Source organism: Delphinus delphis, chromosome 21, assembly GCF_949987515.2.
Source record: "Delphinus delphis chromosome 21, mDelDel1.2, whole genome shotgun sequence".
In the NCBI taxonomy this organism is placed as follows: Eukaryota; Metazoa; Chordata; class Mammalia; order Artiodactyla; family Delphinidae; genus Delphinus; species Delphinus delphis.
In genome coordinates this window covers 2,276,561-2,299,379 of record NC_082703.1, presented here as the reverse complement: position 1 = coordinate 2,299,379, position 22,819 = coordinate 2,276,561, and the positions used below count along the sequence as shown (strand labels likewise).

The 22,819-nt window shown below is 41.0% G+C and overlaps 2 protein-coding genes across 4 annotated transcripts in view; both read left to right on the top strand.

Moving 5' to 3' along the window:
* The window catches only part of HOOK3 (hook microtubule tethering protein 3), a 126,068-nt gene extending 123,840 nt beyond the window's left edge, over positions 1–2,228 (top strand). Inside the window, exons 23-24 of one of the 2 annotated variants that reach the window (XR_009517908.1) lie at positions 484–776; positions 1,960–2,228. Coding sequence is in view for 1 of the 2 variants with exons in the window: in XM_060001429.1 (XP_059857412.1) it covers positions 484–547 (64 nt within the window). In the remaining variant the exon portion in view is untranslated. Of the gene's footprint in view, positions 1–483; positions 789–1,959 lie in introns of those variants that run through there. The other variant, XM_060001429.1, reaches the window with a different exon arrangement.
* Positions 2,229–3,783: 1,555 nt separating this feature from the next.
* The window catches only part of FNTA (farnesyltransferase, CAAX box, subunit alpha), a 30,219-nt gene continuing 11,183 nt past the window's right edge, over positions 3,784–22,819 (top strand). For both annotated transcript variants that reach the window (XM_060001132.1, XM_060001131.1), the window contains exons 1-3: positions 3,784–3,964; positions 5,951–6,036; positions 13,862–13,976. In XM_060001132.1, the coding sequence (XP_059857115.1) occupies positions 3,789–3,964; positions 5,951–6,036; positions 13,862–13,976 (377 nt within the window). In that variant the 5' untranslated portion in view covers positions 3,784–3,788. The remainder of the gene's footprint in view (positions 3,965–5,950; positions 6,037–13,861; positions 13,977–22,819) is intronic.

Below are 22,819 nucleotides of genomic sequence, written 5' to 3'. Positions count from 1 at the left end.
CTTCCCTGGTGGTGCAGTGGTTAAGAATCCGCCCACCAATGCAGGGGACACGGGTTCGAGCCCTGGTCCAGGAGGTCCCACATGCCACAGAGCAACCAAGCCTGTGTGCCACAACTTCTGAGCCTGCACACTAGAGCCCGCAAGCCACAACTACTGAGCCCACGTGCCATAACTACTGAAGCCCGTGTGCCTAGAGCCCGTGTTCCCTAACAAGCCACCGCAATGAGAAGCCCGCGCACTGCAACAAAGTCCCAACGCAGCCAGAAATAAATAATAAATAAGTAAATTTATTTTTTAAAAAAGAATATGTTCTGTGATTTATTAGAGTTTGGAGGAGTTATTAGGTTATTGCGGTTTGGAGAGATACATATCAAAGGATCAGGAAGGACAGAGAAGCTGTATTGTAGCCCAGAAAGATCTATATCCATTCAATACTAAAATTTGCCAAATAAATATGACTCTGTTTTTTTTTTTCTTTTAAAGCCACCAGAAATATATGCATGGATGTAAATCCATAGGGAAAGAACACAGTGAACAACTGAACTAAATCAGGATTGGATGGTCAAAGGGAGTTTTGTCTACTCTGATCAAAAGGAACTGTCACCTTGGAGTCATTCTTAACTATTTTTGGGTCTTGCATCCTCCATCCAGTTAAGCTGTCAGCAAATCCTATCAGATTAACCTTCAAAGAACATCCAGAATCCATACACTGCTCATCACCTCCAACTGAACTGATACAGTCCATTGTTTTCTAAAATTGTTGACCACGACCTACGGTAAGAAATACATTTTACAACATGACCCATTACACCTGAACATATATAAGTTTAAAAAAACTTCACCAGGGTTTCCCTGGTGGCGCAGTGGTTGAGAGTCTGCCTGCCGATGCAGGGGACACGGGTTCGTGCCCCGGTCTGGAAAGATCCCACATGCCGCAGAGCGGCTGGGCCCGTGAGCCGTGGCCGCTAAGCCTGCATGTCCGGAGCCTGTGCTCCGCAACGGGAGAGGCCACAACAGTGAGAGGCCCGCGTACTGCAAAAAAAAAAAAAAAAAATTCACCAAAAATTACTTTCTTCTTCTAAATGCACTGTGCACTATTTTCTATTCCACTGTATTTCAGTTTTTGAAATACTCATTAAACACGCCAAAAAATGCTGGTCATGGAATCAGATACTAAGATGGAACTTGGGACCAACACCCGTGTGGTCAAACTGCAAGGCCTGTGAGGCCTCAGCCTCCCAGGTGGAAGCCGTGTGGCACCTGTCAGTGATCCCCGTCAGGCTGCGATGGCTGGGCCCTCATACCTAAGAGGCCCTCTGTCTCTTAGCAGTCCATTGTGGGCTGTCCTCAGGCCACGCAGGAGGCTGGCTGCTGACTGCACTCCCCAAAGCTGGGCAGCAAGTTCCTCCTTGGAGGAGGACTGGTGGGTCACCTTGTCCACCATAGGACCCACTAAAATGACTTTATGATCGATCAGTGAATTGTGAAGCATAATTTAAACACTTTGACCTTTTGCCTGGACTGCTACAATAGCTTTACACTCATTTGTTTCCATTCTTGCCTTTCTACTTTGTGTATTTCACACATGGTAGCCAAAATAATCCTTTAAAAATGTAAATCACATGTCCCTCCTTTACTCAAAACCTTCCACTAATTTCCACTTAAAATCAAATCCCATAAATGTTAATTAGCACATTAAAAGATGCTCAACATCACTAATCATTAGGGAAATGCAAAGTGAAGATACCAGTTCACATTCATTCAGATGGTTATCAAAACAAAACCAGGAAACAAGCATTGGTGAGTATGGGAAGAAACTGGAACCCTTGCACAGATGCTGTGGAAAACTGTTCCCAAAAACTTAAACATAGAATTACCGTATGTCAAGCAATCCCACACTGGGTAAATACCCAAAAGTGAAAGCGGGGTCTCTAACAGGTATTTCATTATTCTCAACAGCCAAAAGGTGAAAGCAACCCAAATGTTCATTATCAAATGATTGGATAAACAAAATGTGGCCTATACATACAATGGAATATTATTCAGCCTTTAAAAAGGAAATTCTGACACGTGTTACAACGTGGATGAACCTGGAGGACATTATGCAAACTGAAATAAGCCAGACACCAAAGGACAAATACTGTATGATTCTACTTCCATGAGGACCTAGAATAGTCATACTCACGGAGACAGAATGTAGAATAGTGGTTACAAGGGGCCGGGGCGGGATTGGGTGGGGAATGGGGAGTGTTTTATGTGGACAGAGTTTCAGTTGGGAAGATGATAAAGTTCTGGAGATGGATGGTGGCCATGGCTGCACATCAATGTGAATGTACTTAACATCACCAAACTATATACTTAAAAATGATTAAAAAGATAAGTTTCATGTTATGACTATTTTTTACCACAATAAAAATAATAATAAAAATCCAAATCCTTACCATGATCCTTGGCTGCTTCTTCAATCTTATCACCCTCCAGTTCCTTCCCTTCACTCACAGGCCTTCAGCCCTGCTGGCATCCTTGCCGAACCAAGATCGCACCAAGCACGTACTTCCTGTTCTCTGACTGGTATGCTTTTTCCTCTCACAGGTCTCTGCTCAAACAGCCCCTGAAAAGCCTTCCTGAAAATCTACTGCTGAAGGTGAAAAATAATTTTCCTTCCACCCTTCTGAGTTCTTGGTTGAAACCCCAGTAATAAAAGACAGATTAACAAGAGAAAAACAAAAAGAGGTTTATTAACATACCTCGTGTATACCTAGAGAAAATAGAAAAATACGTAGAGATACCCAGAGAAAAATTAGCAACTCCCTGAGATGGCTTAGAACTCAGGCTTAAATACCACCTTAATAAGGAAAGGGGATGGGAGATGAAGGCCTCTTGGGGGAGAGTAAAAGGTTTTTAGGAACGATGAACGGGCCCTTAGAAGAACAGGTTGGGGATGTGACAATTTGACAAAACTTGTCAGGGTGTGGCATCCACTTCCACTCTTGAAACTCCCAGGGAGGGAACTTAACGGCAATTGAGTTCCTTTTGGAGGGTCTGTCTTTAGAAATGTAAGGGAGTTCGGAGAAGCTTCTCCCCACATTTACTGTTTTTCAAGTGCCAACAGCTCAAAATAACCAAAACACCAAAGCAGCATCTGTGGAGTGGCATGTCCTGTACTCCTACATACATATTTTGGGGCGTATTCTGCTATCCTCCCCTAGAATGCAAAGCCCGTGACTGCAGAGCTTATTTTGTGCCATGAGCAAGCCCGGCATATACTAGGTAGTCAGTGTTAAACGTTTACCTTTCCTATAATGTATACCCATATTCCTTGCATAATTAGAACTTTAATTTCAAAAGACTAAAATCCTGGATTACTGAAATTCTGCGGTATAAACTCAGCATCCAAAAGAAAAAAAAAAAAAAATGTGTGCAAGGAGCGTAAATGCCCTTGGATGGCTAACGCGGAGCACGGGCGCGAGCTGCTTATCCAGGGCTCCCAAGCTTCTCCCGCCGACACTAACAACTAACAACACTAGTACGTTCCGAAGCACCAGCTACAAGCGTTCGGACAGGCCTGCGGACAGGACGAGTGGGAAATCTGGTGCCCCAGGTGGCGTGATGCAGCCCGAAGTGCAGAACCGCGCCCAACAGGGACGGCCAGGCCAGGGTGCAGGCGCGGGCGCTGGGCACTCCGGCCCGCGTCTCTATGGTAGGAGCGGAAAAACCGGAAGTAGCCGTGAGAGGGGCGGGGCAGGGGCGGGGCCTCCGGCACCTCCTCCGCTGGGAGCCGAGGAGAGATGGCGGCCGCCGACGGCGTCGGGGAGGCTGCGCAGGGCGGGGAGCCAGGTCAGCCGGAGCCGCCGCCGCCCCAGCCGCATCCCCCTCCGCCCCAGCTGCCGCAAGAAGAGGCGGCGGCGTCCCCTATGGACGACGGGTTCCTGAGCCTGGACTCGCCCACCTATGTCCTGTACAGGTAACGCCCACGGCATGGTCGCGGGGCGGGAGGCCCTCCCCCGCGCGCGGCGCTGCACGGGGCGCGGCTGCGGCAGAAGCTAGCGCGTCCTCGCCGTCCGGCGGCCGGGAGCGGCGGGGTGGGGCCCGCTCTGTCACCGTTCTGGGCGGTGGAGGTTCCGGAACCCACAGCGCTGGCCTGCTGTAGTCCGAATGCCAAAGGGCTTGGGTGCAGTCGGACCGCAAAGAAGGTCCAGATTGGCTCGCTTTAGAAACGGGGCTTCCCGTGGTTTGTTCTGCGGAAACGGAGAGAGCTAGCGTAAGATCTTTAGGGACCGGGACGTTTTCATTCAGTGTTTCTAGCGCCCAGCGTCAGCCAGGCACCGAGTTAGGCTGTAAGGATGAGACTATGAGAATTCAACTCCGTTACGCATCCCCTCGTCGCCTCGTGCTTAGTGCAAGCCATGTGCAGTGTCGGGTACTGCTGTAACTTTCTCACCTTTACTCTCCATCTTTGCCACCACCCAGTCCCGTCCCCGTTAGTTCTTTGCTTTCTATTGGTCATGCTGGTTCCCCAGCTGCATTTTGAACCTGCAGAGACGACTGAGAAGTCCTTACTTTTCTCATGTCTTATTTTTTCTTCTGTAGTTCTAGGTAAACCCATTAGATGACTGATTTGCGTAGGTTGTTTATGAATTGAGTGAAAGCCACTATGCACATTTCGTTCTTGGAGTTTACAGTGTTAGTGATTTCAGTTGGTTGAGGTGGCCCCGTAGCCCTCAGACCTCCTCTCTGAACTGTGAAATACTCGGGTTCTTCCCTTGACTGTGTCCTATTTCCCTGTGCCTAAAGGACAGCGGTACCATTCTCATGCCACTCCCCATATAGGTCTCACACCTCGAGTAATTGTTTCCCCTGGATTTCTCCTTGTATAATGGGCACAATTTTAGGATTTGTCTAGATACCACAGAATTTTTGCTGTCAATAGCTGATGAGTACAGAGAACTGAAAAATGGGTAATAGGAAAAGAATGTAAGTAAAAGAGTGGTTAACGAAAATTTGGTCACACTGAGCAGTTTACACAGCAGTGTCTATAGGCACCCAGTGTTGCCACTGTAATTTATTTTAGCATTGATAATGAGAAGTAGTATTCATTGAATACTTACTATATGCATTTATTATATGCTACATTTATAACATATAGCATATATATTTAAGCATACAGTAATACTATATAGTACATTTAGTGTATTTCCTGTATAATATTGTATATGCTAACTGTGTGTGTTAGGGTATATATAGTATAATAGTGTATATGTAGTATAATACTATGTATTATATGCTTACTATTATGCATATTTTAAGAGCTTAACATATTATCTCACTTAAACCTCCAAGTAGCCTTCTAAGGTTGGTTGGTAATAGTATCATCTCCATTTTATAAATGAAGAAATTGAGGCCCAGAGAGGTTAAGTAACTTCCTCAGGATCCCACAGCTAGTTAAGTGGTAGAGCCAGTGTTCCACAGATTCCAGACTCTACTGACCACCTGGACCACCTCTCAGTGTACAAAAATGATAGTGATTACTTTTACTTTTAAATATCACTTTCTAGTTATTCAGAATATTCAAATAAAAAATTGTTATTCAATTTTTTTTAAACTGTTGACTGATTCCAAAGAGCCTTATTAGACCAATGAATTAGATTGATTTCTAATTTAAAACTACTGTGTACTTGCTACAAAAACCTGCTTTTGCATTTATGTAAAAACTTTAAATTTGAAAACTATTGACTTATTAACTTTAATTGGAAAATTATTCATTTTATTTTTCTTTTACTTAAAAGTTTAATATGTAAAACAAAGTGGCAACACTTGGTCTTGAAGAATCCAACCATGGTTACATTATTTGTAGGTTAAAGTGTAATTGTTGCCTTTTTAAAAAAACATCAGATTTCTTCTTTTCCTTACACGCTTGAATATAATCACTGAAAAATATATGTATTTTCAGGGACAGAGCAGAATGGGCTGATATAGATCCAGTGCCGCAGAATGATGGCCCCAATCCAGTGGTCCAGATCATTTATAGTGAAAAATGTAAGTTTATTTTTTATTAGGGAAAGGTCTGTAAGTCAAACTTAGTAGCAAAGTTGAAATTCACAACTATGTGACTAGATAGATGACAGATTTTTGTCTAATAAAGATCTAAGTGACTTAAGCTAATCTTGTGGGGTTTTGTAATTTATTTTCATGATTAAAAGTTTTATTTTGTCCAAAGAGTGGACATATTTTAAGTTTAAATAATGAATGTTACATTATAATACATAGTAACTACTGTGTGATTGTGCTTTTCATTTAGTGTTTAATCTGCACATGAGATACAACAGAAATGATTTACTGTTTTATTTAGAATAAACTTTGGTTGTTGAAACATGAGCATTTTGAAATATATTTTAGCTGTGAAATGTTAGGCTCAGCTGGAATATATTACTGATAGTGAGTGGATTATTTTCTTTGACAAAGTATTCTTTCATAATGAATGTGAAATGCTTTGTAAATTGAAGGCCATGCAAATGTTAATTGTTAGTTGTTCTTCTAGGAAAGGGTAAACAAAATGGAATGCAAGTTTTGTAGTTTTATGTATATATTTCTTTCAGTTAAGGCTCTGTTATCCAAGATCATTCCTCTTTTACAGAAAGCGATTATTATTTTTTCTGATTATGAGATAATGTCAAGAATGTAAAGAAAGAATAATAGTGTGAGGGTTTGCCTTATCAAATATGAAAGTGTACTACTAAACTTAATAATTAACATGTGGAACTGGTGCAGAAATAAATAGATTAATAAAGAAACTAAAAATAGGTCATCAGTATAGGTGGGACCTCAATATTTGCTAAAAAGGACATTTCATATCTGTATGAAAAAGATGGATTAATCAAGTAATGGTTTTGTAACAGTTGTCTGTGGATTTGAATATAAACAGAATTGTATCCCTATCTCATATCTTACATGAAAATAAATTACAGATGAATTAAAGTCCTAAAGCAAAACTGTAAACATACTAAAGCAAATAGAATAATCTTTCATTCTTAGGGTAAAGAAGGCATTATTAGGCAAGATGTAAAACTCCAAATTGATTGAGGAAAAGATCAGAAGGTATAACTGCATGAACCTGCAAAACTTCCAAACTGGTGAGAGATATTATATGTGAAGAGTTAATTCACTAGAAGAAATAGAAATATCTATGAAGAGATGTTAACCTCACTAGTGATCTGAGAAATGAAAACCACAACTTTTCCAGATTCATAAGGTACCTTTTGAAAACTGACACAGTCATTCATTTCTCTTTCAGTTAAAAATAATAAAACCTTTTTTTTCAGGGTAAAAAAAAAAAATCAATATTTTTAATTCTTAAATATATCATTAGGGGCTTCCCTGGTGGCGCAGTGGTTGGGAGTCTGCCTGCCGATGCAGGGGACACGGGTTCTTGCCCCGGTGCAGGAAGATCCCACATGTCGCTGAGCGGCTGGGCCCGTGAGCCGTGGCTGCTGAGCCTGCGCATCCGGAGCCTGTGCTCCGCAACAGGAGAGGCTGCAACACTGAGAGGCCCGGGTACCGCAAAAATAAATAAATAAATAAATAAATAAATAAATACATATCATTATTACAAACCACAAAGGAAAAGAGAGAAATAATGACCCATTGATCAAAATTGATAAATGATTATATCAGAATTTTAAATTTGTGCAACAGAAGACACCATGAATAAGTTAAAAAGCAAACAGCAGTGTAGGAGAAGATGTATAAACAGAGGATCGATATTCAGAACCTTATAAGGAATTCCTACGAAAGGTTAAAGAAACAGGGAAACTAATCAAAAAATAGACAAAGGGTATGAACTTGTAGTTCATAGAAGAAAAAATTTCGTTAGCCATTAAATAGGGGGACAATCCATTATCATTAGGAATGGAAGATAATTTTAAACTGTTTTATGATATCAGATATTGAGACATACGAACAGATCCGTGCTTTTCAGATGGTAGTTTTCATATGTTTAGCCATTTTAGAAAGCACTATTGCGTGTATATTTAGTAAAACTAGAAAATGCTCATATCTTACAACCTTGAAATGCTGCTTCGCATGATACATTCTGGGTTCACTCTGGCTTATGGCATCAGAAGACATGTACTAGGAGGCTGAGAGCACAGACTTCAGAGCCAGACCACCTAGTTCAGATTCTAACTGCACCACTTTACTGACTCTGTAACCTTGGACAAGTTATTTAACCTCTCATTATCTCTGTCTTCTTCTGTGTAAAATGAGGACGATAGTAGTAACTACTTTATAGAGTGAGTGAGGTATACACATGAAATAAGAGAACAGTGGCTGACTCATAGTAAGCACTGTGTGTGATAGCTGTTACAATTCACAGCATTTTTTGGAAGAACAAAATATTGGAAACCAGCTGTATATTTGTGTTTTGGAGAATAGATAAATGTATCGTTGTCATACAGCTGTGTGCTACATAACCAATAAGAGGATCTAGATCTGTTATAATAGGGACAGATTGCAGAAACAGTGTTGAGTGAAAAAAAGGCACATAAGTTTTAGACACTTTGAGTATGACAGTATATTAAATTTGTAATTTTTAATTAACAGACTTTTAATATCAAAAAATCTAATGAATATAAAATTCTATTTATATAATCCCAAATTTATTTATGACCCTAAATTATATAGGGTCATATAGCCCTAAGACTGAGTATCCTAGTCCCACTTATAGAAATCTGTTCTGCAAAAAAATAGCATTGACATGTAAATTAGGCCAGGCCCACTGTATGGAAGTGAAACAAGAATGATGTAGATGTGTATACACAGGCATGGAAGAACATATCACTGAGGGGAAATGCCAAAATGAAAAGCAGAATGAAAGTGTTATGCCAACTTCATTAAAAAAACAAGAGCAAGATTACATTTATTTGCTTAGAAAAATGTCTGGAGAGACATATCAACTGGTAACAGCCATTACCAGTGATACAGATCCAGTGCACTGGGGAGTAGCACTGGATATGGGAGACTTCATGTACTTTTATATTGTTTGCAGTGTTTACAAAGAGCATGTATTTCTTTCTTTTCTTTTTTTTTTTTTTTGAATACTCAAAATAGTTTTATATTAAACATTTACCAAATTTAAGTTGTGCTAACTTCTGATACATAGACATATGTATCTACATAACTGTATATACATGTATACATAAATACATACATAATTCACATCTATGGTAATATTTTGAGCTTTACCTATGAAATTAATTTCAATTTGGGTCAAATATTTCATCTTTTGGAAGAAACCTAACTTGTTCATGAAAATCTTGAATCCATCTGAGGTAAGGAATAGAATTCCGGGTAGGACTGGGATATGGGAGTGGCGTGGTTAGACATGCCACTAGCCCATACAGGGTGCGTTGGCGAAAATTTGAAAAAGGAGCCACATCGTCTGGGCAGACACGGCCATGCACCAATAAACTCGGCTTGGTGAATGCGGTAGGATTTCAGCTTCCATTCCCTGCCTTAGCTGGATGCCTTGCACTGGGTGCAACCTGCATGTAGGTGGCAGTCCTAGAGGGAAGGCTCAGTGGCGGTGCAAGCAGAAGATGGTCATCTGGCCAATGATCTGTACAGCTCCATTCCTCGCTAGACTGATTTAATTTGTCTGGAGGAGTTTGGTCGGGTAGGGATCTTTTCTTCTCACCACTTCTGATGATTTAGCTGAAGAACGAGATCTCCCCGATGAAAAAAGTCCATTTTCAGGTTCAAGTGTGCAGATGGCTGTGCAGCCTCCAAGTGGGCTTTCATGGTTTAATCTTAGGAAATAGCCCAATGTTGATTCTTGAGTCCTAAAAAAAATATGCTGTCGATCTGGTTGTAGATGAGCTTTGCAATTTCCCTTTTCTCTCAGCGCCTCAGCTCGGCCGCCTCACGCCAGGGATCGTACGGAGGGGCTGCATGAGGAGAGAGGAGCGGGCGGGGAGCCACTGGGCTGCGCCCCAGTCCCAGGCAGGCTGGCTGGGGGACCAGGGCCGTGCACGTCCCTACCCGGATGGCGCGGCCAAGCGGGCCCATGGTGTTCCGTGCCCTCCAGGCTGACTCCCGGAACATGTATTTCTTTTTAATTAAAAATATTTTGGAGGACTTCCCTGGTGGCGCAGTGGTTAAGAATCCACCTTGCTGGGCTTCCCTGGTGGCGCAGTGGTTGAGAGTTCGCCTGCTGATGCAGGGGACGCAGGTTCGTGCCCCGGTCTGGGAGGATCCCACATGCCGCGGAGCAGCTAGGCCCGTGAGCCATGGCCGCTGGGCCTGTGCATCCGGAGCCTGTGCTCTGCAACGGGAGAGCCCGCAACAGTGAGAGGCCTGCGTACCGAAAAAAAAAAAAAAATCCACCTTGCCAATGCAGGGGACATGGGTTCAAGCCCTGGTCTGGGAAGATCCCACATGCCACAGAGCAACTAAGCCCATGTGCCACAACTACTGAAGCCCACGCGCCTAGAGCCCGTGCTCTGCAACAGGAGAAGCCACCGCAGTGAGAAGTCTGCGCACCACAATGAAGAGTAGGCCCTGCTCGCCTCAACTAGAGAAAGCTCACACGCCACAGCGGAGACCCAGTGCAGCCAAAAAAAAATATTTTTTAAAGTAACGCATGCTCATCGAAGAAAAATTTGAAGATGTTAACATCAAAAGAAGAGTATAATCATCCAGAACTAACCACTGTTAACATTTGGTGTATAGCCTTCCACTCCTCGGAAAATATGTTTCCACAGAGTTAGGTTTATACTATGTATGTGTGCATGTGTGAATATAAAATAATGTGTTTATACATTGTATATAGAGTTAACATGTTATAAGCATTTTGTTACACATTTTAAAATATTTGGGAGCTTGGTTCTTAATGACCACATAATATTCCATAGTTATTTACCATTTATATTGTTTCTAAATTTTACTCTGGTATAAATTAAATTCAGCATTTTAAAGATAGTATTTAGGAGTAGATGACCTTTGTATGTTCAGAAAGAGCTATAATTATTCATGCTCTCCTCTGATAATTTCTTTTTTGGGTTGTAGTCTAATGAAACTATACATACCCATGTGTGCTTGCATGCACACACATAAATACATGTGTGTATTGTATATTTAATTTTTAAAATTTTTTAATGAAAGGTCATTGGATGCTTAAGGTAGTGATTTTTATAAAACAAAATTGAAAACAACCAGTAGTAGCAGAATGGTTAGGCAAATCAGGATATATTGACATTGTATTCATGCATATTGACCTCCTAAAAGTTTGTGAACCCTGTCAGTAACTGGAAAATTATATGCTATAAGAAAAAATAGCAGGACTTTCCTGGTGGTCCAGTGGTTAAGAATCTACCTTCCGATGCAGGGGATGCAGGTTCGATCCCTGGTCAGGGAACATACCCACGTGCCGTGGGGCAACTAAGCCCATGCGCCACAGCTACTGAGCCCGTGCTCCACAACTACCAAGCCCTTGCACTCTGGAGCCCACACGCCACAACTACTGAGCCCACATGTTCTGGAGCCTATGCGCCACAACTAGAGAGCCTGCGCGCTGCAACTACTGAGCCCATGCGCTCTGGAGACCACACACCACAATTAGAGGCCCACGCACCACAACGAAGAGCCCGTGCACTGCAACAAAAGATCCCGCATGCCGCAATGAAATCCCACATGCTGCAACTAAGACCTGACGCAGCCAAATAAATAATAAATAAAAATTAAAGAAAAATAGCATAGCATGTCCACATAAATTTTTAATTGTGGAAAAACAAGTATTGAGGAGTATTTAACACCTGGGTTTCTTTAGTAGTCTGTTTAGGGCCTTAGTCTGTTCTCTATGTTAACCTGTGCTGTGATGTGAAGGCATTTCAGCTGCAGTGAAATGAGCATTGTGATTAGCAGTGTGTGCTTTGGTGTCAGACTAGATTGGGGTTTAACTTCTGTCTCCAAAGTACACTGGGCCATGTGAACTTGTTAATCTCTCTTAAGCCTGTTTCTCTTGTGGAAATGAGAGTAAAATAGGTTAATATTTGTAAAGGTCTAAGTTCCTTCAGTTAAGAGATTGGCAAAGATCAGAAGTTTTGATACTCTGTCAGTGAGAATGTGGAAAAAAATCGGTGTATTCATACATTCTTGGAGGGACTATATATTGAACAGACCTTTTTTGAGAGGTTAATTTGGCACTGTCTGTCAGCATCAACAGTGCACGTAACCTTGATCCAGTAATTCCGCTTGTAGGAATTCATCCTACAGATGTACTGAATTTGCACGTGTGTGCAGAAACATACCATGATAGGACAGTGAAAGAATGAAAACAATTTAAACATTCATTTATAGGGGACGAGTTAGGTATAGAGTGCCCATACAACGAAATGCTGTGCAACTGTTTGAAAAATGTAGTAAACTTTGTAATGGGGAATGTGGTTGAAAATTATGTCATCTTCTCAACTTGTTCCTCAAACTCGTATGTTCATAAATAAGCATATATTTTTAACTAAACGAATAGCTGCTGCTCTGCACCTTATATTTTTCACTCAACAACCTGTCTTAGCAGTTGTTCCATTTCAGTACATAACAGACCAGCCTCGTTACTAATAGCTGCATAGGATTTTGTTGTATGGGTGTACCGTGATGGACTTAACCCATTCTTTACTCATGGAAATTTCAGTTGTTTCCAGTTTTCATTTCTTTATTTCTTATGTAAATTTCCTTGGATGCTTTGGGCACATACAGGAGTATATTTGTAAGAAAACTTACTGGAACTGGAATTGTTAGGTCAATGAGTAGTCAGTTTTTATTTATTTATTTATTTTTTAGAGAAACACTTTATTTTTGGCTGTGTTGGGTCTTTGTTGCTGTGCACGGGCTTTCTCTAGTTGTGGCGAGCGGGGGCTACTCTTCGTTGCGGTGCATGGGCTTCTCATTGCGGTGGTTTCTCTTGTTGTGGAGCATGGCCTCGAGGCCTGTGGGCTTCAGTAAGTTGTGGCTCATGGGCTCAGTAGTTGTGGCTTGCAGGCTCTAGGCATGCAGGCTTCAGTAGTTGTGACGCGCGGACTCTTGAGCTCAGGCTCAGTAGTTGTGGCACACGTGCTCAGTTGCTCTGCAGCATGTGGGATCTTCCCAGACCAGGGCTCGAACCCGTGTGCCGTGCATTGGCAGGCGGATTCTTAACCACTGCACCACCAGAGAAGTCCCCAGTTTTTAATTTTTAATAGATATTACCAAGTGGTTTTCCATAGAGATATTTACTAGTTTATACGACCTTGAATAATGTATGAGTGAAAAAAGCAAGGCCCAGGACATTAGAATGGGATGTGATCTCATTTGTATTAAAAAAAAAAAAATGAGAAGATGGAATTAGAACATGTACTTTTGTGTGCATAGGCTATATTTGGAAGGATACATTAGAATCACTCCACAGTTGCTTCTGGGGAGAAGAACTGGGAATTTAGTGGAATGGAAACTTAGCATGAACCTTTTTGTACTGTTTGAGTTTTCTATCATTGTGTATATTACTTTTTCAGTTAAAAAAAACTGATCAAAATAAAATGTGAGAAAAACAGCTAAGTGAATATATTTGGATATATGCACTCTTAATTTTTCTTTAATGCATAAGGTCTCTGGGGGATCTGGAGTCAGGCATCAACCCCCGTACGTGCATCCTGGCTGTGACACAAGTTATCAGGGTGGCAGTCATAGTCATGGATTTTCTTTCTTTTGCGTATTGTTATAAATCGTATACATACGATAAAGTATCTTCCTCATAGAGTAAAACAACATTTTGTACTATAGTGGTTGTTTTAAACAAGAAAGACCATCCTAATGCAGTTGTGTGCTCTGTTTCTAGTTCAGGATGTTTATGATTATTTCCGGGCTGTCCTGCAGCGTGACGAGAGAAGTGAAAGAGCTTTTAAACTAACCAGAGATGCTATCGAGTTAAATGCAGCCAATTACACAGTGTGGTAAGTAAGACACCTCGTTAATATTCCCTGTCTGAATGTCGCAGGTTTTAGTTTGGATGACTTTTTTCTTAATGATAATTTTTATCAAAATAACAATTCACATATGAGTTTAAAAGTCAGAGACTGAATGAAAAATAGCAATCTCTGCTCTATTCCTTCTCATTACAGAGTCCCACTCCCCGGAGGCAACAATTCCTAGGTGTTTTTTCTTAAAATCACCTCTATATTCTAAATCATATGCTTGATTATTTTTAATTTTTTCACTTTACACATTACTCCTGCTATGGAAGATACAGAGTTCAGTCTCCTATACTGTCTCCATCACAGTAATCAGTTCATGGTTCATGCAGACCCACATTTCATCATATATTTATATTTCCTTTAACAGATTGGCTTTTTTATTTAGTTTTGTTCTCTTTTTACCAGCAAATTATCTGTCTCCCCGACTCTCTGCTCATGTAGAATGTCACGTTACTGTTGAGCACAGCAGGTAACCCTTCAGTTCCTTCTTTTCTTCTCCAAGGACTTGGGCACCGTGTGTCTGGTCCATAGCTCTTTCCTGTGTCAGGTCCCTGTTTCCTAGATCCCACATCTTTCTCTTTCCTGCTTTACTCTCATTTTATAGACCAGATCCTTGAATAGAAGAAAACTCTTAGAAGGCTGTGATGGAAATTGTTACTGAGGTTTCGTAAATTTAAAAGTGTCTTCAGTCTCTTCGAGCTTTAGTGATAGAATTCTAGATTGGAAATCATTCTCCGTTAGATTTTTAAAACTGTCTTTCTGTTTCTTTCAGCCTCTATTGAGAAGATTCCCATTCCTTCGTTTTAACCTTTTCTTTAGCTTTGGGAAATTTTTTTTTTTATATGTTCTTTTGATAATGTCTTCTCTCTTTCCTCTGTTGGCTCTCTCTGGAATGCCTTTTAGTTGCATGTTGTACTTCTGAGGTTGTCTTTTCTTACTTTTATCTGTTTTTATTTACTTTTGAGATTTTTTTCAGCTTTATCTTCTAACCTATCTGCACTCATTTTTAATTTACAAGAGCTCTTTTTATCTTCTCTGAGTATTCTTATTTAATAGCATCTTGTTTATTTCATGGGTGGGATATGTTTTCATTTTTCTGTTTATTTGTTTTGGTCTCTTTAATGTAAACATTTTTCTCAAATGAATGGTAAGTTCTTGGCTCTCCTTTCATACTTACAGTGGAAGCAGGAAAATGATTTGGCATCCCTGCGTGTTGCAGGACTTGTCACCGAGAGGGGTTTACCATGAAGTTAGTGTGGAGGCATGGCTGCTTTGTTTGACGTCTTCATATGTCAGTATTTCTGGGTCTTTTCTCTTGACTACTTTGTTTCTCTGAAGAAGAGCTGTCTGAAGAATGTACATTTGGCTGCCACAGTTCTGGGGGTCAGTTCTGGCAGGGGAAGACAGGGGTGGGGGGCATCTCAGCTATTCAGTGTATCAGCGTTAAATTTCCTTGTTTCCAGCCTTTACCTCACCCTGCCTTCTGCTATGTCTGGTATTTCTTTCTGCTTTGGATTTTTCCAGAAAATAAAGCCACTTGTCTGCTGCCCAGGCTTTTTAAGAAAACCCTAGTCCTCCTTCTCCTGTGTGTTTTCTTTACTTCCACAAAACACTTCACTTCTGGCGCTTCTAGTCACTGAATGTGTGTGGGATTTTTCCCCTACCAGGCAGTGCCCTGTGACACCACCTGGGTGTCCTACAGTTTAACTCAATTCTAACACTGTCTACCTGGAGGTAACGTCAGATCCCACAGGTTAAGGGCTCGGTCCCACAAGCCTGCCCCACCCCAATGCCAGTCGCACATCCTGTGCTTCTGACTGGTGGGCCATAAATCAGAGGTTCCACAATTCCCTCCTTGGGTTCAACTGATTTGCTAGAGCAGCTCACAGAACTCAGTGAAACACTTACTTATGTTTACCAGTTTATTAAATGATATGATAAAACACAGAGATGCACAGCCAGATGAAAAGGTGCATAGGGTGACATCTGGGAGGGTCCCGAGCACAGGAGCTTCTGTTCCTGTGGGGTTGAGGTGCATCACCCTCCTGGTACATGGATGTGTTCACCCACCTGGAAGCTCTCTAAATCCCCTACTGTTGGGATTTAATGGTGGCTTCCTCACGTGGACACGATCGATTATTAACTCCATTTCCAGCCCTTCTCTCCTGTCTGGAAGATGGGAGGTGGGGCTGAACATTCCAAGTTTCTAATCAAGGCTTGGTCTTTCTGGTGACCAGGAGCCATCCAGGAGCCCGACCAGAATCACCTCAGTAGAAGGGATGCCCGAGTGCTCTTATCACTCAGGAATTTACAAGGGTTTTAGGAGCTCTGTGTGAGGAAGAAAAAGACAGACAGACACACACACCCAGGTTGGGAGATGTTGTCACCTCTCTGCTCAGGGTTGGAGGAAGGATCTTGGCTGCTGAGGACTCTGTCTACATTTTAAAATGTTTTCAGCCCCACCCTTGACTTCCAGTTTTGGAAATACCTGATACATCTGATTTCTGAACCTTTCTTCCTCAGTTGACAGGTTTTTAGCACTTTCTGGTTTTCTAAGTCAGTCAAAACTTATCAGCTTACCATTTTCCATCGTTTTGTTGACCTCTTCCAGTTGCTGTGGTATCCCCTCATCCTTGTGGATTTATACCCTTTTTATTTCTTTACTGTCATTTTAGTAGGATTATCTAGAGCTGTTAGGGTGCTCGTCCATCACTTTATGTCTCTAATATGCACATTTTTAGCTTGTAAGAAATTCCTGACTGTACACAGCTCAGAGCAACTTAGAATGCATTTAAAATTTCCTAAGTTTATTTGCTGTTTTCTTAAAAACAGTATACCTGAAATTACCCATATGAACCAGGCTGCCTGTATGTGTATGTGCTCTGTGAAGCCTTATTTTCTTTAAACTAATTATAATAGAGGAATACTGTCATTTCCTCTATTTAGCATTTCATTTTAAGAGATAACTTTTAAAGTAGTTTTTGGGGGGGTTGGAGTCAAGATGGCGGTATGGGAAGACACAGAGTTGGCATCTCCCCACAACTAGGGCGCTTGCCAGACACTGGTGGGGGACCTCGAAGCCCAAGGAGATGGGAGGAACCCCCAAGTGAACCGGTAGGACGTGGGGGGACTGAGCAGGGAGGAGAAGTGGAGGCCAGACAGGACCAGCGCCCCTGAGGGGTGGCTGAGAGGGGAGGGGTTCCTATGCCTGGAGGGACCCTCGGGGGCTCGGATTGGAGCGGGCAGAGTGCCCAGCATTTGCCCTACTCACTTGAGCCTGGGAAGCCTGCTGGGCTCCCAGGCCGGGTCTCCCGCCCTCCAAAGCCCCCTCCAGGATGCATGGGTCTTGGAGGCATAGGAGGGAGGCCGGGGGAGAGGAGGAGAGGCAGCAGGAGGGGCCCTCCGGGACGGCAGGAGCAGGAGAGGAGCAGAGGGTGTTTGCCCCGCCCACTTGGGCCCAGGAAGCCAGCTGGGCTCCCAGGCCGGGTCCCCCGTCCTCTGAGACCAGAGGCAGGCCTGGGCCCCTTCTGTTCCATTGAGCCTAAGCCCCACCCCCACACACACACACCCCCAGGGCCTTTTCCAGCTGTGTGAGTCCTAAGCATAGGCCCCACCCACTGCCCAAACCTCACCCTTGCTTAGGCCCCACCCTCCATAGCCAAGGCCTTTTCTACCTTTTTTTTTCCTTCCTTCTGCTCTTGTTTTTTTTTTCCCTTCTGCTCTTGTTTACTATTGTGATTCTGTTTTACCTTACGGTTGTTTCATCTATATTTTTATTTTTATACTCTTTCTAACATACCTGTTAGTTTCCTAGTCTAATTTTATTTTTTACTCTTTCTTCTTATTTTTTTTTTTTTTTTTTTTTTTTTTTTTGCTGCTCTGCGCAGCTTTCAAAATCTTGGTGCTTGAGCCAGGGGTAGGACTGAAGCTCCTGTGATAGGAGTTCCGAGTCTGAACCACTGGACTAACAGAGCACCTCAGACCCCAGGGAATATTCATTGCGGTGAGGTCTCCCAGAGGTCCTCATCTCGGCACCAAGACCCAGCCCTACCCAACAGCCAACAAACTCCAGTGTTGGACGCCTCAGGCCAAAGAACAAGTAAGACAGGAGCACAATCCCACCATCAAAAAAAAAAAATGAGACTGCTAAATATATATCACAGGTGAAGGAGCAAGTTAAAAACATAAGACCAAATAAATGAAGAGGAAATAGGCAATCTACCTGAAAAAAAAATTCACAGTAATGATAGTAAAGATGATTCAGAATCTCAGAAATAAAATGGAGGCCCTGATTGAGAAAATACAAGAAATGTTTAACAAAGATCTAGAAGAACTAAAGAACAGAGAAACAGAGATGAACAACACAATTGAAATGAAAAATACACTAGAAGGAATCAATAACAGAATAACTGAGGCAGAAGAACGAATAAGTGAGCTGGAAGATAAAATGGTGGAAATAACTGCCGAGGAACAGAATAAAGAAAAAAGAATGAAAAGAATTGAAGACAATCTCAGATAGCTCTGGGACAACACTAAACGCACCAACATTCAAATTATAGGGGTCCCAGAAGAAGAAGAGTAAAAGAAGTGGTCTGAGAAAATATTTGAAGAGATTATAGTGGAAAACTTCCCTAACGTGGGAAAGGAAATAGTCACCTAAGTCCAGGAAACACAGAGAGTCCCGTACAGGATAAACCCTAGGAGAAACACCAAGACATACTAAAACTAACAAAAATTAAATACAAAGAAAAAATATTAAAAGCAGCAAGGGAAAAACAAAAATAACATACAATGGAATCCCCAAAAGGTTAACAGCTGATTTTTCAGCACAAACTCTGCAAACCAGAAGGGAGTGGCAAGGTATACTTGAAGTGATGAAAGACAAAAACCTACAACCAAGACTGCTCTGTCCAGCAATGATCTTATTCAGGTTTGATGGAGAAATTAAAAGCTTTTCAGACAAGCAAAAGCTAAGAGAATTCAGTACCACAAAACCAGCTTTACAACAAATGCTAAAGAAACTTCTCTAGGCGGGAAACACAAGAGAAGAAAAAGACCTACAAAAACAAACCCAAAACAATTAAGAAAATGGTACTAGGAATATACATATCGATAATAACCTTGAATGTAAATGGATTAAATGCCCCAACCAAGAGACACAGACTGGCTGAATAGATACAAAAACAAGATCCATATATATGCTGTCTACAAGAGACGCACTTCAGATGTAGGGACACGTACAGGTGGAAAGTGAGGGGATGGAAAAACATATTGCGTGCAAATGGAAATCAAAAGAAAGCTGCAGTAGCAATACTCATATCAGATAAAATAGACTTGAAAATAAAGACTGTTACAAGACATAAGGAAGGACACTACATAATGATCAAGGGATTAATCCAAGAAGAAGATATAACAATTATAAATGTTTATGCACCCAACATAGGAGCACCTCAATACATAAGGCAAATGCTAACAACCAGGAAAGGAGAAATCGACAGTAATACAATAATAATAGGGGACTTTAACAACCCACTTACCAATGGACAGATCATCCAAATAGAAAATAAAGAAACACAAGCGTTAAATGACACAATAGACCAGATAGATTTAATTGATATTTATAGAACATTGCACCCAAAAGTGGCAGAATACACTTTTTTTACAGGTGCACACAGAACATTCTCCAGGATAGATCACATCATGGGTCACAAATCAAGCCTCGGAAAATTTAAGAAAATTGAAAGCATATCAAGCATCTTTTCTGACCACAATGCTATGAGACTGGAAATCAGTTATAGGAAAAAGACTGTAAAAAACACAAATACATGGAGGCTAAACAGTGCACTACTAAATAACCAAGAAATCACTGAAGAAATCAAAGAAGAAATAAAAAAATACATAGAAACAAATGACAACAGAAACACAACCAAAAACCTATGGGACGCAGCAAAAGATTGAGCAATCTCACCTCAAGAAACAAGAAAAGTCTCAAACAATCTAACCCTACACCTAAAGGAAGTAGAGAAAGAAGAACAAAGAAAACCCAAAGTCAGTAGAAGGAAAGAAATCATAAATATCAGAGCAGAAATAAATGAAATAGGAATGAAGAAAACTATAGCAAAGATCAGTAAAACTAAAAGCTAGTTCTTTGAGAAGATAAACAAAATTGATAAACCCTTAGCCAGACTCACCAAGAAAAAAAGGGAGGGGATGCAAATCAATAAAATTAGAAACGAAAAAGAAGAAATCACAACGGACACCACAGAAATACAAAGGATTATAAGGGACTACTACAAACAACTATATGCCAGAAAAATGGACAACCATGAAGAAATGGACAAATTCTTGGAAAGGTACAATTTTCCAAGAAAGAACTAGGAAGAATTAGAAAATATAAACAGACCTACTGCAAGTAATGAAATTGAAACTGTAATTAAAAATCTTCCAACAAACAAAAGTCCAGGGCCAGATGGCTTCACAGGTGAATTGTATCAAACATTTAGAGAAGAGCTAACACCCATCCTTCTCAAACTCTTCCAAAATATTATAGAGGGAGGAACACTCGCAAATTCATTCTACGAAGCCACCATCACCCTGATACCAAAACCAGAAAAAGATATCACAAAAAAAGTAAATTATGGAGCAATATCACTGACGAACACAGCCACAAAAATCCTCAACAAAATACTAACAAACAGGATCCAACAACGTATTAAAAGGATCATACACCATGAGCTAGTGGGATTTATCCCAGGGATGCAAGGTTTCTTCAGTATACGCAGATCAATCAATGTGACACACCATATTAACAAATTAAAGAATAAAAAAGTATATGATCATCTCAATCGATGCAGAAAAAGAAAAAGCTTTTGACAAAATTCAACACCCATTTACAAAAACTCTCCAGAAAATGGGCAAACCCATTTCTGGAAACAATCCCATTTACCATTGCAACAAAAAGAATAAAATACCTAGGAATAAACCTACCTAAGGGGGCAAAATACTTCTACTCAGAAAACTATAAAGCACTGATGAAAGAAATCAAAGATGATGTGAACAGATGGAGAAATATACCATGTTCTTGGATTGGAAGAATCAATATTGTGAAAATGACTATACTACCCAAAGCAATCTACAGATTCAGTGCAATCCCTATCAAACTATCAATGGCATTCTTTACAGAATTAGTGCAAAAAATTTTACTATTTGTATGGAAACACAAAAGACCCCGAATAGCCAAAGCAATCTTGAGAAAGAAAAACAGAGCTGTAAGAATCAAGCTCCCTGACTTCAAACTATACTACAAAGCTAGAGTAATCAAGACAGTGTGGTACTGGCACAAAAACAGAAATATAGATCAATGGAACAGGATATAAAGGCCAGAGATAAACCCATGCACATATAGTCACCTAATCTATGACAAAGGAGGCAAGAACATAGAGTGGAGAAAAGACAGCCTCTTCAATAAGTGGTGCTGTGAAAACTGGACAGCTACATGTAAAAGAATGAAATCAGAACACTCCTTAACACCATACACAAAAATAAACTCAAAATGGATTAAAGACCTAAATGTAAGACCAGACACTCTAAAACTCTTAGAGGAAAACATAGGAAAAACACTCTTTGACATAAAACACAGCAAGATCTTTTTTGTCCCACCTCCTAAGAGTAATGAAGATAAAAACAAAAATAAACAAATGGGACCTAATTAAAGTTAAAAGCTTTTGCACAGCAAAGGAAACCTAATCAAGACGAAAAGACAGCCCTCAGAATGGAAGAAAATATTTGCAAATTAAACAATGGACAAAGGATTAATCTCCAAAATATACAAACAGCTCATGGAGCTCAATATCGAAAAACAAACAACCCAATTAAAAAATGCGTGGAAGGGCTTCCCTGGTGGCGCAGTGGTCGAGGGTCTACCTGCCAATGCAGGGGACACGGGTTCGTGCCCCGGTCTGGGAAGATCCCACATGCCACGGAGCGCCTGGGCCCGTGAGCCATGGCCGCTGAGCCTGCGCGTCCAGAGCCTGTGCTCCACAATGGGAGAGGCCACAACAGTGACAGGCCCGCGTACCGCAAAAAAAAAAAAAAAAAAAAAAAAAAATGCGTGGAAGACTTAAATAGACATTTCCCCAAAGAAGATGTACAGATGGCCAAGAGGCACATACAAGATGCTCAGCATCACTAATTATTAGCAAAGTACAAATCAAAACTACAGTGAGGTATCACCTCACACCAGTCAGAATGGCCATTATCAAAAAATCTAGAAATAGTAAATGCTGGAAAGGGTGTGGTGAAAGGGAACCCTCCTGCACTGTTAGTGGGAAGGTAAATTGATACAACCACTATGGAGAACAGTATAGAGGTTCCTTAAAAAACTAAAAATAGAACTACCGTGTGATCCAACAATCCCACTATTGGACATATACCCTGAGAAAACCATAATTCAAAAAGAGACATGTACCACAATGTTCATTGCAGCACTATTTAGAATAGCCACGACATGGAAGCAACCTAAATGTTCCTCGACAGATGAATGGATAAAGAAGATGTGGCACATATATACAATGCAATATTACTCAGCCATAAAAAGAAACGAAATTGAGTTATTTTTAGTGAGGTGGACAGACCTAGAGTCTGTCATACAAAGTGAAGTAAGTCAGAAAGAGAAAAACAAATACCGTATGCTAACACATATATATGGAATCAAAAAAAAATGGTACTGCTGAACCTAGTGGCAGGGCAGGAATAAAATCGTAAACATAGAAATGGACTTGAGGACACGGGGTGGTCGGGAAACTGGGGCAAAGTGAAAGTAA